Genomic DNA, 19414 nt, shown 5'->3' with positions numbered 1-19414 from the left:
AATAGATAGATATGGGATGGATATCAGATAGATAGATATGAGATCGATAGATAGATAGAGATAGATAGATAGATATGAACTAGATAGATATGAAATAGATAGATATTATATGCAATAGATAGATATGAAATAGATAGATATTATATGCAATAGATAGATATGAGATAGATAGATATTATATGCAATAGATAGATATATAGATAGATATGAGATAGATAGATAGATAGATATGAGATTGATAGATAGATATGAGATAGATAGATAGATAGATAGATAGATAGATAGATAGATAGATAGATAGATAGATAGATAGATAGATAGATAGATAGATATGAGATAGATAGATAGATATGGGATAGATAGATAGATAGATATGAGATAGATAGATAGATAGATATGAGATAGATAGATAGATAGATATGAGATACATAGATAGATAGATAGATAGATAGATAGATAGATAGATAGATATGAGATACATAGATAGATAGATAGATTTGTTTAACATAGTATTTTAGGCTGTAAAAAGATTTGTGTTCATCCAGTTCAGCCTATTTTCGACTCTTCACATTATGTTCATTGCCTCTTCTTAAAGGAAACATATCAACAGTGATCCATCAACTTTTTGAGCTTAACAAGCTCCTCCCCTTCCCCTCTCACCATGCATAGCGATCTTGGCACATGTCATAGAGGCCTACTATAAGAGGTAGTAATGGCAAACACCATGACCAAATAGTAACTTGTGACATTGGAAGTAATAACTGAAGAAAGAGAGTTAACTTGGTCAAGAAATGATGATGTCATCACGATGTTCACATGATGTCAGGATACTGTGTAGACTTGTGTCACATGATTTACCCATTTTAACAGTCTCTATCCATCTTTTAGGTGGTTAATGGAGAGACGGTCGAATGACAGCCGGGACTGTGGTCATCACCGGTGGAATATTAGCAACTGTTATCCTTCTCTGTATTATCGCAGTTCTCTGCTATTGCCGGCTACAGGTAAGATAGTGGAAGACAGAACAAGATGGAGAACAAGAGTAGAGAAGGCCGAAGTTCAAAAGAGAGAAAGAAATGCCTATTTTTGAACTCTACACCACTATTCTGCTAGTGGAGTCACTGTGTACATACAGAGGCGTAACCTGACGCTTCTGGGCCCCAATGCGAAACCTGTAACCCAACTATAATGCTTTATTCATAGTACTGGGCTCCATATATGGAGAAAAGAGGCCTTATGGGCCCCTGGGCCCGGGTGCAACCGCATCTCCTTCATACCCTATAGTTACACCAGTGTGTGCATACATTATTTATCCAGTACTGATCCTGAGTTACATCCTGTATTATACTCCAGAGCTGCACTCACTATTCTGCTTCTGGAGTCACTGTGTGCATATATTACTTATCCTGTACTGATCCTGAGTTACATCCTGCATTATACTCCAGAGCTGCACTCACTATTCTGCTGGTGGAGTCACTGTGTACATACATTACTTATCCTGTACTGATCCTGAGTTACATCCTGCATTATACTCCAGAGCTGCGCTCACTATTCTGCTGGTAGAGTCACTGTGTACATACATTACTTATCCTGTACTGCTCCTGAGTTACATCTTGTATTATACCCCAGAGCTGCACTCACTATTCAGCTGGTGGAGTCACTGTGTACATACATTACTTATCCGGTACTGCACCTGAGTTACATCCTGGATTATACCCCAGAGCTGCACTCACTATTCTGCTGGTGGAGTCACTGTGTACATACATTACTTATCCTGCACTGATCCTGAGTTACATCCTGTATTATACTCCAGAGCTGTACTCACTATTCAGCTGGTGGAGTCACCGTGTACATACATTACTTATCCTGTACTGCACCTGAGTTACATCCTGTATTATACTCCAGAGCTGCACTCACTATTCTGCTAGTGGAGTCACTGTGTACATACATTACTTATCCTGTACTGATCCTGAGTTACATCCTGCATTATACTCCGAAGCTGCACTCACTATTCTGCTTCTGGAGTCACTGTGTACATACATTACTTATCCTGTACTAATCCTGAGTTACATCCTGTATTATACTCCAGAGCTGCACTCACTATTCTGCTGGTGGAGTCGCTGTGTGCATACATTACTTATCCTGTACTGATTCTGAGTTACATCCAGTATTATACTCCAGAGCTGCACTCACTATTCTGCTGGTGGAGTCACTGTGTACATACATTATATTAATGGAGACCTCCCGCAGCGTAAATCCACGGCAAATACAACATGCCACAATTTATTTCTTGCTGCAGAAATCCGTGGTAGATAACTGCAGTTGGACATTGATAAAAGATTGAAAGCTATTACTTCCTATCAGACTTTGCCTCGGTGGAATTCACACGCGTTTTCCCGCAGTGGGAATTGCGCTGTGATTCCGTCCGTGGGCATTGGTCCAAAGGTGGGGAATTTTTCTGGGGTATCTCTGTAGATTGTTCTTAGGTATTGATGTTTCTTAATACAACCCCAATGCCAAAAAAGTTGAGACGTTGTGTGATGTAAATGAATAAAGAGTGCGATGATTTGGTAAACTGATCTAACCATATATCATTCACAACAGAACAGAGAACACATCAGAAGGGGGGAAGACATTCCATGACATTACAAAAAGTCTTATTTAGAAATTGATGGCAGAACATCTTCCAGAGTTGGGGGGGGCCATGTCCACCGCTGTGCAGCACCCCCTCTACTTTTTACAGCACAACCTCTGGGGAGTGAGGAGACCGATTGCTGCAGTTTGTGGACAGGATTGTTGTCCCTTCTTGTCTGATGGAGGACTCTCGCTGCTCCGCAGTCCTCCGTCCTCATTGCGGAATCTTTTATTTCATAATGTGCCAAATGTTTCCTATTGGTGGACGGCCCGGACTGCCGGCGGACGGTTCACCCCGGACTCTTCTTCTGTGAATCCATGCTGTTGTGATGGATGCAGATTGCGGTTTAGCATTGTCTTACTGTAATATACAAGGTCTTTCCCTATGCTGGATGGAGCGTATGCTGTTCTACAATCTCTAAATACTGTCAGCATTGATGATGCCTTTCATAATGTATAAGCTGCCCGTGCCATAGGCACTAATGCCACCCCATACCATCAGAGATGCAGGACTGTGCGCTGATAACAAGCTGGATGGTCCCTCTCCTCTTGAGTCCGCAGGCGGTCATGGTCTTCACAAATAATTTCACAGTTTGATTGATCTGGCCACAGAACAGTTTTTCATTTTGCCCCTGCCCATTATAAATGAGCTTTGGCCCAGAGAAGACGCTGGCGTTTCTGGATTATGTTGATATATGGCTTTTTGTTTGCAGTGATTAACATTACAGACTCACGCCTGTTTTTAATGCAGCGCCGCCTGAGGGCCTGTAGACCTCGAGCATCCAGTATTGACCGTCGGCCTCATCCCTTGTGCAGGGCCATATTTCTCATTAGGCACTGCATAGCACGTGCCTAGGGCAGCACATTACTAAGGGAACAGCCCATCCGATGTTAATAAAAAATTCTATATGTTTTTAACAAGCTACATTCCCCAGTTCCTGTCCTACTTGGTGGAGCAGCAGTCCGCTCACTCCACTAATTAGTGCTGCCTTTTCACTAGTAGATGCTCCTGACTGCTCCTCCTCTTTGGATCCTCAGACTCTGAACCACCAGTGGCCAAACCGCAAGGACTGCACCATGACGTCTCCTGTGAGTACCCAGAGTGCCCATGCCGGCTCCCTGCTGTCTTTCCTCACCCTGTGTGTCCCTGGTGGCCATTCCTCCCCTCCCTACCCTGCTGTCCGCTCTGATTGCCACCGGAGGGGAAGGGAGCCTCCAAATACAGAAGAGAACAGGACAGTGAAGTCCAGAAGGCTCTGTCCAATGCTCCCCCTCCCCCCAGGTTATGGATCCCATACATTGGGACAGGTGAGGTATGTCCAACTATCTGCAGGAGAGGTAAGTATGTGCAACGGGTATGATAAGTGTGTAACGTACAGTAGCTTCATATACTCAGTATATATGTATATATTTTGTATATGGGTATATGTTTTTATGGATTTGCATACAATGAGTGTAATGTATTTGATTATATGTGTGTGATGTGTACAATATATGTGTGCATACCATGTAAATGTATATATATGTGTACAATATGTGTGCATACTATGTATATGTATATATATGTGTACAATATGTGTGCATAACATGTATATGTATATATATGTGTACAATATGTGTGCATACTATGTATATGTATATATATGTGTACAATATGTGTGCATAACATGTATATGTATATATATGTGTACAATATGTGTGCATACTATGTATATGTATATATATGTGTACAATATGTGTGCATACTATGTATATATATGTGTACAATATGTGTGCATAACATGTATATGTATATATATGTGTACAATATGTGTGCATACCATGTATATGTATATATATGTGTACAATATGTGTGCATACTATGTATATATATGTGTACAATATGTGTGCATACCATGTATATATGTATATGTGTGTTAGGCTACATTCACATCTGCACTAGGGATTCCATTATCCTGCTCCGTTATGGGAGCAGTAGGGTCAGCCGCACACAGGCGTAAGTGCATATACACTAGCGATAGTGTGACGTATATGCGCTATGCAGGACCCGCAGCCATGTACTATTGCGCCTGTATTGTCGCTTTTTACTGTATTTTCTTGCACTGCCAGGACTGCTCACATCGGCGCGGTCCCAGCCGCGCCACGTTTGAGTAAGCAAGCCCACCGACTAGGTAGACGGGCCCGCCTATTTAGTCCCAGGGGTTTAGGTGCAATTGCGCACCAAAATAGAGCATGGCACGTTTTTTTTTTCTCGCACTCAAAATGTGCGTGGAGGAAAACTCGGTGTGAAGGAAGCCATATACATCAATGGGCTCTATTTGCTGCATATTTCACGCGCAGATTTTACGGGCGCAAATATGCACGCAAATGCACCCGTATTTAGGAGCCCTAAAACGGAATCCCCTGGATGAACGGATCCATCTCATAACAGAACCAATCTGTTGCCACACGGACCCCTTTGAGTATAAGGGGGTCCGTTCGGTTCCTGAAACTGTCCGGCATTCAGAGGCTCTGAACGGAGCCGCGAACACAGACGTGAATAGAGCCTTACGTGCATGAAGTGGACATGTGTGCAAGCTGGATATACAGGGTTGTGTGCATGCTATATTGTATGATACTATTTATATATATTTCGCTATATTTGCGAGCGGTTCTGGCCACACCTCCATCACTGTTTCTGTTATTCTATTCCAACACTGAAACAGTAAACGCCAACCATTGACTGCGTTCAGTCGGGTTTCCGTCTCGGAATGTATCATTTTGCGCTATATTTTCCTGTATTAATGATGGAATTTGCTGGTAGGACCCTGTCGCCATATTACCTTGATTTGGTTTTGGTATTGTGGTATTTACAGGCTTGAGTCTCTACAGGGACCAGTAACAAATGTCATATGCAGAATTGTCTTTCAGTGCGGTGTGTCAGCTCTGTTCTACAGGGATTTCTTCTCCGGGTCCGAGACTGTCCCTACTTACGCTCCGTCGCTTCATTACAAGAAAACATCTGTTTAATCCAAAAGGGCTATTCTTTCTGCATGACCCTAAGACCCAGGGGCTGCAGGGGTAGCAGTGACTACCGGACCCTGGAGCAGTAGGGGGCTCAAAACACCAGTACTATAAATGGCACGTGGCTGGTTAGACTAACACCCCCAAAGGAAAACAAGGCATGAGGTCCGGTGAACATGGGGGAAGGAGGAGGTTCACCGTTGTCACAACTGCACGGCCCATCCATCTGTTGCTAGTGGCCTATTGGGGTCACTTCTGATATCATTGTGACAATGGGGGTGTGTGGGGTGCCCCCAGGGGTGGGGGGGGGGGGGGTGCCTCCATCCGGTTGGAAGATGAAACTTGGGATTTTCTGTTCCCGCTGCAGCAGAAGCCATATCTGTAGCGTCCAGGTACGATATCCCCGGGATTGTTTCCTCATGGAATAAGAAGCGGTCGGACACTTCCCTGCAGGTTGTAGCGCAAAACACATTCCCCGCGGGGGCGGCTCTCGTACGCTTCACATCGATGGGCGGGTTTCCCTCCTCCAGATTCTGACGTTACGCTTGTTGCCCAAAAGGTGGAAGGCGGCTTCATCACTAAACACTAGAGACTCCATGAAGGTTTCCATTACAATTTGCGGACTCTCTCAAAAAGAACATCTCGGCGCCTTCACATCCGGTTTCAGAGTTGGTAATAGATAGGGATAAAATCGCAATGTTTGCGCCAAACCTTCCCCACAGTTGGCCGCGGGACGTCCAGTTCTTTGCCTGGTGGCTTTCTGAGGACTTTGTGTGAAACTTGCGCGGTCACGCTCTACTGTTTCCACACTGAGGCCTCCTTCACACGCACGTTGTGATTTTATGCTCCGCAGCTCGCACCATAAAAACGCGTGAACGAAGAATAGCCGTGACTATTATTTACACAGCCGGCTGCAGGGAATTTGCTGAACTCCCTCCCTTTTCTGACGGCTCCCATAGGAGTCTATGGAGCCTCCAGCGTTGTTCAGTCCAAGGATAGGGCAAGACCTCTATATTTCGCTGAAATACCGCGCTTCTGTGCTATATCTTTCGGTCGGTGCGCCCACTGGGGGGCGGTCTTCACCAAACGTTGTGCGAAAATGGCGTTGCACACTAATAACAGACTGGTAGACGTGAAAGTCAAGGGCACAAAACCCTCCCCTGTCTTCGCTGGCAGCCATTTTGTCTCATATCCCCCTACCAACAACTACGCAGAATAAAAATTTTTTGGGCTTCTTTTAACAAAACTGTCTGACTGTAAGACGTCTTTGTTGCCCCTAGCAACCAGTCACAGCGCAGCTTTCATCTTACCTCAGCAGCTTGAGAAATAAAAGCTGCGCTGTGATTGGTTGCTAGGGGCAACAAGGACGTCTTATTGTCAGAATTGAAACTTTTTGAGTTACTGTTTCCATGTCTGATTTTCTTCCATTTCTGATGTCAAATTTGTGTATCTGAGTGTCATTATACGTGAGTTATGAGGGGTCACATCGGGGGGTCATCTGTAATTACTGTAGTTAGACCGGGCGACAGTGATATCGGCGCCACAAAATCACGGTGATGTCGCAGCTGTGTCCCCGCGATTCTGTAGCGTCAGTGATGCGCTTTTCTTGTGAAAAATCACGCATTGGTTCACTGCTGCCAGTGATAAAAATTTAAGCCCTCCCCCTAAAATAAGCCCTGGCTGAATTCACTGGAGAAAAAAAAAGGAAATACTTACCTAAAAGTCTCGTCCCGGGTCCCCCCCCCCCGCTGCTCTCTGGAGCTCCGCTGGGCATACTGCAGTCCTTGTTTGCCCACAGAAGACCACTTCCTGCTTCCAGGAAGCGATTGCTCTGATTGGTTCATCCAGCGCTATTCAGCTAATCAATACAGCGCTCAATGAGACAATGTGAGAGCAGTGGTTGGTTCATCCAGCTCTGCATTGATTGGCTGAGCAGAGTTTGAAGAACCAATCACATTGTGGAGGTGGGATTTATGAATTGGCTGAGGCGAATCGACGCATCACGAAAAACGCATCACTGACACTACAAAATTGCGTGTACAAAGCTGCGATATCGCCACTATTGTGTAGCGCCAATATCGGTGTCGCGCGTGTGAAAAAGGCAAAGTATGATGGTGTAAGGGCTCGTGTGCATCAGAGGTTCCTTTTGAGACTTTCATCACTGATTTTCGTTAAAAAAAACAGGACAAAATACCGCGGCGCGCGGCGCTACTCCATCCTGTAAAATGCCGGATGGACGGACAAAATCAAATAGACCTCATTATAGTCAGTGGGGTCTGTTTACTGGCCATTGGTTCTGTCGTATGACCGTTCCGTTCAGGCAATGAGTACCGTTTTCCTCCACCATAACGGGATTATTGATGTGAATGAGCCCTTACGCAGCTTGTATGTGTGATACGTGGATATGTGTAAATGTGCCTTTAATTGGGGCGTAATCCTCAATTTAGTGCCTAGGGCAGCATGAACTGTAAATACCGTGCTGCGCTTGTGCATGTGAATGTCTTTAGATTCTCAGAATCTTTTGTTGCGCCGCCTGAGGGCCTGTAGACCTCGAGCATCCAGTATTGACCATCAGCCTCGTCCCTTGTACACATGAATTTCTCCAGACTCTCTGGATCTTTTGATGATATTACATACTATAAATGGTGGAATATTCAAAGTCTTTGCAATTTTACAACTTTTTTCGGAAATTGTTCCACAAATTTTAGATGCAGTTTTTCACAGATTGGTGAACCTCATTGCTTCTGAGAGACTCGGCCTCTCTAACCTGCTCAGCATATACACAGTCATGTGACTTAGTAGAACATTGACCCTCCAGCTGTGTTTCATTAGTACTGCTAGTAACCAGCCTTTTGTTTCTCCTGTCCCAACTTTTGTGAGATGTGTTGCTGCCATCAATTCCTAAATGACTTCATTTTTTTTTAATCAAATGGACAAATGTCTCCCCTCCCCCTTCTGTTTTGTGTTCAGTGTTCTGTTGTGGATAAAATATGGTTATATGAGATTTCCAATTTGTTTCTTTACCTTTTTGTTACATTTACACAACTTTTTGGGGAATTGGGGTTGTAGTTTAGAACAGACGACCCCTTTCAGGAAGCACTCCAGGTAAAGCTGCTTCCGTGTGTGATGTCTCGTGGGGGTCTGAGGGTGCGGAGCGTATCACAGCGATTCATTGAAGACTATAGAGAGTATTTCTCCCATACCGTTTCTGGCTATATCGCTGTGTTATGCTCCGCCCTCTCAGGCCCGGACAGCGCATCAGTTTTGCCCGGAGTGTTCCGTTATTACACAGATAAGGGTGACTTTTAGCACATTTATTCATGATGTTGTATTTGATTCTCTCAGTATTACTGCTGCAAGAAGGAGGACTCGGAAGAGGATGAGGAAGAACCAGATTTTGCCGTCCATTCCCGCTTCCCACCGGTACATTGCAACCGGAATGTAGTACTAGCCAATGGCCCGTCCATCTACACCTCCCCCTACAACAAGAAGCATCAGCACTGCAGGAGCGTGTGCCAGGGCTGCTCGCACAATGAACCGCCAGCTTTCCTCCTCCACCCACCGGACGAGATCCGAAACGGCGGAGAACGCATCACCTACAAGACGATCAGCCAGGAAGAGATCGAACTGCCGGTTAATCTGAGCAATCTGCAGGTGCTCAATCCCAACCGCCTGTCTGCCATGAGGGAGGCTTTTTCCCGAAGCCGCAGCATCAGCACAGATGTGTAACGGCGGCGCACCATCTCCTGGTGTGGCGCTACCGCCGCCTCTTCTGTCCTCGGCATGTTTGGTTTTGCTCTGTACCACCTCTCTTTACGTCATCATCACCGCCATCTGTTTCCTTTTTTTTTCTTTCTTTCTGAAACCACCGGATATCTGAAAAATTTTTGAAAACTTTATCGCCCCCTTGTGGTCAATTTTGTGCAAAAAAAAAAGTCCTTCCAGTTCATGCTTTATCTCTTGACCAATGAGAATCATCGGCATTGTGTTTTTTTTTAACCATGAATGTATTTATAGACAATAAACCAGACATGAATATAGAATATAGCACGGCAAAGCAAAAAAAAACAAAATGGCGGCACAAATAGCGGTTCCCGCCGCAGTTGATTATTGAATTTTTTTTTTCGATGAAACTTTATTTGTACCCTATAACCATTGACATGCTGTGTGTTGTACTTTTTACACGTCAAAAAGGGACTTGGTATTAAATACATTTTTTTCACGATGTTTTTTTTTTGGCGCAACTGAGACGCGGTCGCCAGAAGGAAACTGGTGATTGGATATTTATGCAATGGGCAGGGGAAAAGGAGATGATTTTTTTTGATAAGGTTCAAGAGCAATAGTCTCCAGCTGTAGGGAGGACGCAATGGGCAGAGGTAGAATTACCGTAAGAATATTTGCACAGAAAGGGGAGGCGGCACAAAAATTTTCGTAAGGCTCCTCCCAGCCATAACATGCAACTCAGCTTATACAGTATTTATACACTGGAGTGTTTTTATAATCTTTCCAAATTTAAAAAAACAGTGAAATTCCTTTAATCTGGAATGACCGCAGTCTGAATGATCAAATGTTCTGGATTATCAGATGGTCATAGAAAATAATATAAAATGACCCCTAGGGGTAGAGACAGCCAAAAACATAAAATATGCTGCTATCATTTTACCTGTGCTTTCCTGGTTTTGTCAGATTCCGGATTATCAGATGTCGGATTGAAGGAATTCCCTGTATATACTTAATTACGAATTCCACACTGTAATAGGATGTTGAGGGAGTCAGAAACTCTGAAGGATGATGGGAAGAACATTTCTATGAGCCATGTAAGGTGTGATTCTGTGTTGTGGTATACACAAGGTTAATTAGCATTCATAAGCATGACATATAAAGAGGCCTCAGCTGCTGAAGAACAGCTTGTGCAATATAGTCTGCTATATAACCGGTTGACAGTGGGTGAGTTAGTAAGCGGGACCAGTACTAATTGTAAAAGTCATTAATATCTACGGCTGTCTTCGTGGTCATCATAACCTGATACTTCATTCTATTATTCTCTGCTATCTGACAACTCAATGGGATGAATGGTAGGGAGTAAAAAAAAAAAAAGTCCCCGCCCCCGAGGATCACTATGCCGAGCTCCTCCAGTTTGAGCCCTTCGACACGGGTCAACGAGCATTAGGCTAGTTCATCGGCTGATTGTTGGCACACTTAAAGGGGTTGTGCATCTGTAAACTACTCATGGCCTATCCTCAGGATAGGTCACCAATAGTAGATCAGCAGGGGTCTGTCTCTTAGGACTCCCGCCGATCAACTGTTTGGGCTGGTGCATTTGTACAGGAATTGGTGCAATTCTACAGGAAGCAGACAGCTCCATTCCTACTTCAGTGGCCAAGCTTGGTATTGCAGGCCATGTTTTCATTCATTTCAATGGGAACTTTATCTCTAGTACCAAACCTGGCCACTGCAGTGGGAAGGGAGCTGTTTGCTTCCCGTAGAAATCTGCTTAGTGCACTAGAGAACAACTGGTTGGTGGGGGTCCCGAGAGGCACACCCCCTGCTGATCTATCATTGATGACCTATCCCAAGAATAGGCCATCAGTAGTTTATAGATCGGTAAACCCTTTAAGTGGCCCGATGAGAGGACAAAGTAACATCTGGGTGAACATTTGCGCCCGTGTAAAAGTCTCTTTACATTTAGGTCTTATTCATGCAGGCGAGTCTGATGAGGGTCAGTGTAAAACTAAATTCCACGTTTGTGCGGCTTTTATCAGTTTTTGTTCCGTTTTTACGTTTAACGCACGAATGTCAACTGAGTTCAATCTTTTTTTTCATGCACATTAAAAAATCGGAAGGTGGCCTGAATGATGTGATTTAAAACTCCATTCACATCAATGGGTACGTTAAAAAAAACGGAACGCACTTACATGCTACGCAAGCGCATTCCTTTTTTTAACACACCGAATTGACTTGAATGAGGGATTTTGGTCGGGAATCTCACCAGAATGGGACATGCTGCGGTTTTTTTATATGGACGATCTGTCAGTAAAAAAAAAATTGCGCAGGTAAATGTAACACAGCGACCTTAATGGGTTCAAGTTCTGCCAGTTTCAGACTTGGATAGAACTGGAACACTGAAATCATCCGTGTGAATAAGCCCTTACGTGTATCGCTGTGTCTGATCATCATCAGCTGCACTAATGTAAGAGGTGGATTATAGGGTTAGTGGCCTTTTAACTTGAACTAAAGGGGTATTCCCAAAATTGACTTTTATCACCTATCCACAGGACAGGTGATAAAAATCTGATCCGTGGGGGTTTCACCGCTGAGAATGGCGGGTCCCGTGTCTTGCTGTCGGGGCTTGCTGCACCCCTCACAGCGAGGAGGAGACTGAATGAAGCGGCGCCCGAGTATGAACGGCCCCACTCCATTAATCTTCAATGGGACTGCTAAAGATGGCCAAGTGCTTGTACTCCGCATTTCCGTCAGCCCCATTAAAACAAATGGAGTAGTAGCTGCGTATGGTCGGCCACCGCTGCATTCAATCTCCAAGTCACTTCGGAGGGTTTAGTGAACCTATAGTGAGGAGGGGGATCAGTGGGGGTCTCACCAATCAGACTTTCATTATCTATCCTATGGATAGGTGATAAAAGTAAGGAAATAACCCTTTTAAAGGAGACAACCCCCTGATCTTATGCCCTATTAGAGGATGCAGGTGTTGTAGAGGGGGGACCCTGAGCCATAACCGAAAGTGGCTTGTGCTCTGGTGGACGCAGCCCATCGGTGTTTGTCCCTTTGGAAGAGGGGAGGGGTGGGTTGTGGGCACGATTAAAAGAGTATTTTTTTGTAATTGTCTTATATTTTTGTATTTTAGCCTTTTTTCTGTCTGACAAATGCCGTCTTGAAATGAACAGAGATGTTAAGTGGAAGTGTTCGCGTTACTAATAGAGATGAGCGAGCATACTCGCTAAGGGAATTGCTCGATCAAGCATTGCCCTTAGCGAGTACCTGCCCACTCGGAAGCAAAGATTCAGGTGCCGGCGGGGGGGGGGGGGGGGGAGAGGGGCGGGGAGCGGTGGGGGAGAGCGGGGAGGAACGGAGGGGAGATCTCTCTCTCCCTCTCTCCCCACCGCTCCCCCCTGCTCATGGCCGCAACTCACCTGTCACCCGCACCAGCAGCCGAACCTTTTCTTCCGAGCGGGCAGGTACTCGCTAAGGGCAATGCTCGATCGAGTAATTGTCCTTAGCGAGTATGCTCGCTCATCTCTAGTTACTAACTCTTAGGGTGCCTATGGGCTGTCATGTGAGTGCACTAATCTCAGTACAACGTGACATCATGCGTATATGCTAGTTCTTGGCTTTTTGGGTGGATTTACTCTTTAAGACACTGGCCTCAAGGTATAAACAAGGCCTGGTCATACATCATGGTAGGTGGGCAGCCTGTAAATCTAGGTGACTTCAATGTCAAATCTATTGCTTGTCATTGTCACCCATCTTTCTTAAATAGTCGGCCATTGTGGTTTTTTTTTTATAATTTCCATGAGATAAGCGGCGTCTGTAGCGTTCATGTGCCGCTTATCTCATTCCTATCTCCGTAGAAGTATCCTGCTGTATCTGCTCTGACTTGGTTCATCTTGGCAAATCTGATTATACAGAATCCATGTTGTTGTCAGTCAGTCATCCTTTCTTGCACGTTAATCTCTAGTTACACTTCAGTACAACTTTGTGGAGCAGAATTACCAGCCTCATCCATAATATAAGAAAACCCTAGTACATGAGGTCCAGACCATGATGACGTACGTCAGGTGAAAGGCGATGCAGGCTTACTGCACCCTATGGAGGAAACTTTCCATTTACTCACCAGGAAACAAATAGAGCCAAACCAAAATTGTGCCCCCTGCTGGTGCAGATTCATGCAATCATAGGGTTTAGAGCTAGTCGACCTCCTTGGGGTGACTCACCATATTTTTCTTCTCCTCTATGTTCCTGTATAGGGCAATAGGACTAGTTCGATTTGGGTCACCTCTTGTAATGATCTCCACGGACTGCACCACCCTCCATTGTAGTAAAGAAGGTCAAGTAGCCCATAGCAAAGTGAAGTGGACAGCCCATGTCTTCCCTATAGTCTTATGTCCCTTCATGTGATGGAAGATGGGAAGTCTTTGGTCATGTTTGGTGGGCCTGTGACAACCTGACACATTTTTCTATTATGTCATCAGCTTTGTGGATCTCAAGAACCTCTGGTGTCTAGTAGACCTTAGTCTTAGACCTTAGCAAAGTATGAGAGAACACCGCCACATTTTATAAGGTCATTCGTGTGAGATATTGGCTGACGTTCGGTTGAAAAAAAATCAAGGGGGAATTTTTCTGCCAAGAAGGGCACAGAAGGATTTAGTTCTGAAAGAAAAAGTTGAGACCTTCTGAAGATTTTAGCAATGAAGGAAGAAAACAGAGGATTTCGGTGCTGCTGTAAGAGGTATAAGATTTATCGGGGCAATGCATTTCGGTGTCGAATTGACACCTTCATCGGGCCACAACCCTAAATGGCTCCTCAAGTAGACCATAGAGTAGGAAAGTACGAGGGAACGCAACCATAAAATATCAGCTGATGTCGAGGTGAAAAAAAAAATGAAGGGTGCCTTTATTTTTTTGCCAAAAAGGGCAAAGAAAGATTTAGTTCCAAATAGAAAAGTTGGGATCTTCTCTAGTTTCGACAAGATATTGTATGTATATGGAGATAACACAAACCAAGCCTGAAGCAAACTTTTTGAATTGGCCTTTTTAAAAGTTGGATGGAAAGGGAATTCATTCAGAAGCCCAATAAACCTTCTTGGCATTGGTGGGCATTGGTGTTCTTTAAGGTCATCTATGGTGAGCAGTCAACAGTATGAAGATACTTTGCATTCCATGATTTGCCTTCTTTTTGGATCCGTCCACGGGTGATCATCTGATGAAAGTCAGCCACTGTCTTGAAAGGGGTTTTCCCATACCAGGTGACACCCTAAAGGTCCTTTTACACTGTCCGATATAATCCTGATGACAAGTTCTGATCTGCGAGATCAGTGCTTGCTTACCTGGTCTTCACATAGGCTGAATCAGAATGTGGAAGCATGATCAAACATACGATGGGGCTTTCCCCATTCCGTTTTATCATTATCGGCAGCACACCCCTCATTCACATTGGGAGATATGCTGCTGATAACGATGAAGATGTGGTCCGCCAGTGAACAAGCATTCGCTCTTTCGTCAGCTGATCGGATGCAGCTTCATATGCTTCGGTGATTGAGTAGATTAATGTTTCTATGAACTTACTTGCCCAACCATCGAGTTACGTAAAAGGCCTTTAAACTGGAAGATGTGCTGCTGACGAATGAATTCTGTATAGGGACAAACAATGGTAATGATTGTTCATTCCCTTACTGGCTATAATCCACCAGTGTGTTCATTATTAATGAGTGCCATCCGACAGGCTCATTGTAAGATTACCCTATAAGTGGGATTTCCCTAAACATGAAGCTATTGGAAATGAATATTAAAGGGGTTGTCCAGTTGTAAACTATTCATGGCCTAGATTTAGGATATACTATCAACAGAAGATCGGTGAGGGTCTACTGCCGAGGATTCCCACAGATCATCTCTTCGCCGGGCTGGCATGCTCCTACATGGAGCTGATTTTTGCAGGAAGCAGACAGCTGTGTTCCTACTGTAGTGGCCAGCCCTGGTATTACACGCTGTGCCCCATTCACTTCAATGAGAACTTTGCCTGTAATACCACACCTGGCCACTGCAGTGAGAACAGAGCTGTCTGCTTCCTACAGAAATCAGCTCAGATTACAAGAGCACACTGGCCTGACGAACAGCTGATCAGTAGGACTTCCACTTGGTATAGACTCATACTGATCTACTACTGATGACCCATCCTGCAGATAGGACATTAATAATTTAAAACTGGCCAACCCCTTTATTAATTGCTAAAAAAGTTAAAAAGATGGAGAAGCAATTTTTGTTTTCTGGAGTCGCTCCTTTGGAGGTATCTCGATGATCCCGATTATTTCGAAATATGGGCTAGTACAAATTCTGAGTTCACACTTAAGTACACTCCATCTGTAGGTCTCTTTGGGTTATAGCTGATGGCTAATGATGTAAGCTAGTATCAGTTTGTAAGCTCGTTAAAACATTAAGGTCCATCACACTGAAACCGGTCCCAGTGGTATATTGTTAACCCGAGGTCGATCACAGACATTTCATGTTCTACATACCATCACCCAACAGTCCGGAGCAACTTTTGTACCGACGCTTGCTATTTTTCAGATGCGACGTCACAGGAGTGACAACCTTAGCAATAATATGGAACCTCTTAGGGATATTTTTTGGGGAAAATGATAAAAAATAATACCTATTCAGCAGACAGACCTCATGGGGTCGAATGTGTCTGGAAGGTGTTTGGAATATGGTATGGGACTTGTACAAAGATATGGATCCGAACTCTACAGTGACTGCAGTGCCGGTACTTGGACTTTTACCCTTCGGTTCCTCACTTTTAGTAGTCCATCGTGAGCCGGAAACATTGAAGCTATTGGCAACTGATCTGAGCAGATGAAAAGCCCATGTATAATTTACCGGACTGCCGAATCACTTCACCGTATCATGGTTAACGCCTTGCAATGGGTCGTGTTCTGCTACAGTCACCGTCTCATGTGACGAAGGAACTGATATGGTCTTTCATGCATCTTTCATTCATGTCGGTGGAGGTCGTGTTCAGGGTGTGTGACTTGCTCGCAGTCTCACTGTTTGCTCAGGAACGTGAATTGTGCATTTTCTACTTTGGCAGACTAATCATTTGTGCAAGCTTTATGAAGAGCTCTGTGGCTTTTTTAAGATGTATCTGTTGCCTCTACAAGGTGGCGGTTGATATTTTGGGGGCTGAAGTGATACGTGTGAGAATGCAGCCTACTCATTGATTAGAAGTATAGGCTAAACTCAACGACGGCTCTAGTGGTAGCTCTCCTTCTGCATCGGTACATTAAGGGATGTCGCTGCTTCTGACAGCTCATGCTTCCCTGTAAGGTCTTTGGATCTCAGTATAGACTTATCTCTGAGCTCTACAAGATAAGCTGCTCTCTCAATTATATATATATATGGCACCTAGAGACTTTATCTAGTTTCTAGAGCAGGGATTCACTGTAGCTAATGATGTTGTACCTCCAGCGGAGCATCTAGTGAATTGGTAGGTATCACTGTAGGTTATGTTGCTGATTTCTAATGCAGACTTGAGAATAGATAAGCTGCACTCTCAAACACATCAGTGGGGAATAGATATGGTGCAGTCTTGATGATTTTCCGGGTTGCTACAGAATAGATAGGCTGCATACTCAATTATTCCTATCGATGCTGGAGAACAGATAGGCTGCACTCTCAATGATTCTCATGATCGCTGGAGAATGCATAGCTTGCACTCTCAGTTGTTCTCATGGTTGCGGAGAACAGATTTGCTGCTCTGTCAGTGATTGCCTTGCTTGTTGGAGAATAGATAGGCTACACTCTCAGTGATTCCATTAGCTGCTGGAGAATAGATAGGCTGCACTCTCAGTGATTCCTTTAGCTGCTGGACAATATATAGGCTGCACTCTCAGTGATTCCTTTAGCTGCTGGAGAATAGATAGGCTGCGCTCTCAGTGATTCCCTTGAATGCTGGAGAACAGATAGGCTGCACTCTCAATTATTCTCATGGTTGCAGAAGAATAGATAGGCTGCTCTCTCAGTGATTACCTTAGTTGTTGGGGAATAGATAAGTTGCTCGCTCAATAATTCTCTTGGTTGCTGGGGAACAAATAGTCTGCTCTGTCAATAATTTGCTTGGTTGCTGGAGGATAGTCTGCACCCACAATGATTCCCCTTAGCTGTTGCAGAATAGATAGGCTACTCTATCACTGATTCTCTTTGTTGCTAGGGAACAGATAGGCTGCACTCTCAATGATTCCCTTGATTGCTGGAGAGCAGATAGGCTGCACCCACAATGATTCCCTTGGCTGCTGGAGAACACATAGGTTGCACCCACAATGATTCTCGTGGTTGCTGGAGAACAGATAGGCTGCACTCTCAGTGATTCCCTTGATTGCTGGAGAGCAGATAGGCTGCACCCACAATGATTCCCTTGGGTGCTGGAGAACAGATAGGTTGCACCCACAATGATTCTCGTGGTTGCTGGAGAACAGATAGGCTGTACCCACAATGATTCCCTTGGCTGCTGGAGAACAGATAGGTTGCACCCACAATGATTCTCTTGGTTGCTGGAGAACTGATAGGCTGCACCCACAATGATTCTCTTGGTTACTGGAGAATAGTTAGGCTGCACTCACAATGATTCTCTTGGTTACTGGAGAATAGTTAGGCTGCACCCACAATGATTCTCTTGGTTACTGGAGGATACATGGGCTGCACTATAATAGTAAAGGTCAGGTTCCCCTCTCGTTCTTCACTTGGTCATGTCTCTACTCCTAAATGAGCAGGCTGCACTCCTTGTTGTGTACTCGATGAAACTACATTCTTGGGTAACTTTGCTGCGGCCCACAAAATGTTTGCTTCCATCCTGTTTAGGCAACAAACGTATTTTGATTCTTTTTCTTGCTATTTGGTCATTGCTTGCTTTTATCCTCTTTATACTCAATATATTTATTTCAGCATATCTGCAAAGATTCATGTTTCACAACAATAAAAGATGCACATTTGTTAATTTGTTGTAGGATATTTCAGGACTCACTGAGACAACGAATTGAAATAAATTACTGTTTGGAGATTTTGTAAAGACTGATTTTCGTGGTGTTTTATCTCAGGGTTCGCTGTCTTGTGTTAGATGGGCTACTTTAATGTGAACATCATTTTTTAACATCAGGTCCAACATTGTAAAACAAAATTTTGGTGCAATTTCAGCACACGGCATTGTATTAAAGCCACTCCCCCTTTAAAATAAACCACACCCACTTTCCCACAAAGGCACACCTCTTGTTAGTATCGAGTTATAGAAAGTGTCTAAAACACACAATAAATGTGGTGGGAGGCATGCATACTAGGTTTTTGGTTCACATTTAGCTAGAATTCTGGTACATTAGAGGGGTTTTAAAAGAATAGAAGAACATGGTTGCCTTTTTCCAAGAACAGCACCACACCTGTCTACAGGCTGTGTGTGGTATTACAGCTTAACTTGATTCATATCATTGGAGTGGAGTTTCAATACCAAAAAATACAGTAAAACTAAAAACTGCACCAAAAGTAAAGAAAAACACCCCCAAAAAACCCTAAATACTGTGTCTAACTAATTCCGAGTACATGCAGGTAACATCTAGTCACAGGGTTCGTTGCTGCAAAAAATGCAGCAAAAACCTCTGAGAGGCTGTATGCGAAATACCCTACCCTACATAGTGTGGAAAATCCATCCCAAAATCAGTGTCCAAATCGGCACCATTGGGGCACATAGGGTAGACCACTGTGGCACCAACAGGAGCAGCCCATCGGGAATCTGCCTGGTAGGGCATATGGCCAGTCCTGGCCTGTATATTCCATACAATGAACAGAGTTTAGCCGCAATACCATATTCATCCAGCAGACCGGAGTGGTGCCATTTCAAGAAAAAAGGACACCTTTTTATTAATTTTAAGTGCTGTACCCCTTTAATTATTAGTTCTGTAGCGCATCATTTTTGCGTAGCTCTGTAATGGTATGAATTCCTATAGCCAGGGCAGACTATTACCAAGAAATGAAGACGAGAGGCAGACTATTATAAATACCAAGG

The 19414-nt window shown here is 44.1% G+C and overlaps 1 protein-coding gene across 2 annotated transcripts in view; it reads left to right on the top strand.

Moving 5' to 3' along the window:
* The window catches only part of FAM163B (family with sequence similarity 163 member B), an 88416-nt gene extending 78873 nt beyond the window's left edge, over positions 1-9543 (top strand). For both annotated transcript variants that reach the window (XM_066579743.1, XM_066579744.1), the window contains 2 exons: positions 889-1004; positions 8983-9543. In XM_066579743.1, coding sequence (XP_066435840.1) covers positions 912-1004; positions 8983-9366 — 477 coding nt within the window. In that variant the 5' untranslated portion in view covers positions 889-911 and the 3' untranslated portion in view covers positions 9367-9543. The remainder of the gene's footprint in view (positions 1-888; positions 1005-8982) is intronic.
* The last annotated feature ends 9871 nt before the right edge of the window (positions 9544-19414 follow it).

The sequence above is a fragment of the Eleutherodactylus coqui genome, chromosome 10, assembly GCF_035609145.1.
Source record: "Eleutherodactylus coqui strain aEleCoq1 chromosome 10, aEleCoq1.hap1, whole genome shotgun sequence".
Classification (NCBI taxonomy): domain Eukaryota; kingdom Metazoa; phylum Chordata; class Amphibia; order Anura; family Eleutherodactylidae; genus Eleutherodactylus; species Eleutherodactylus coqui.
This window is presented reverse-complemented; position numbering and strand designations above follow the sequence as displayed.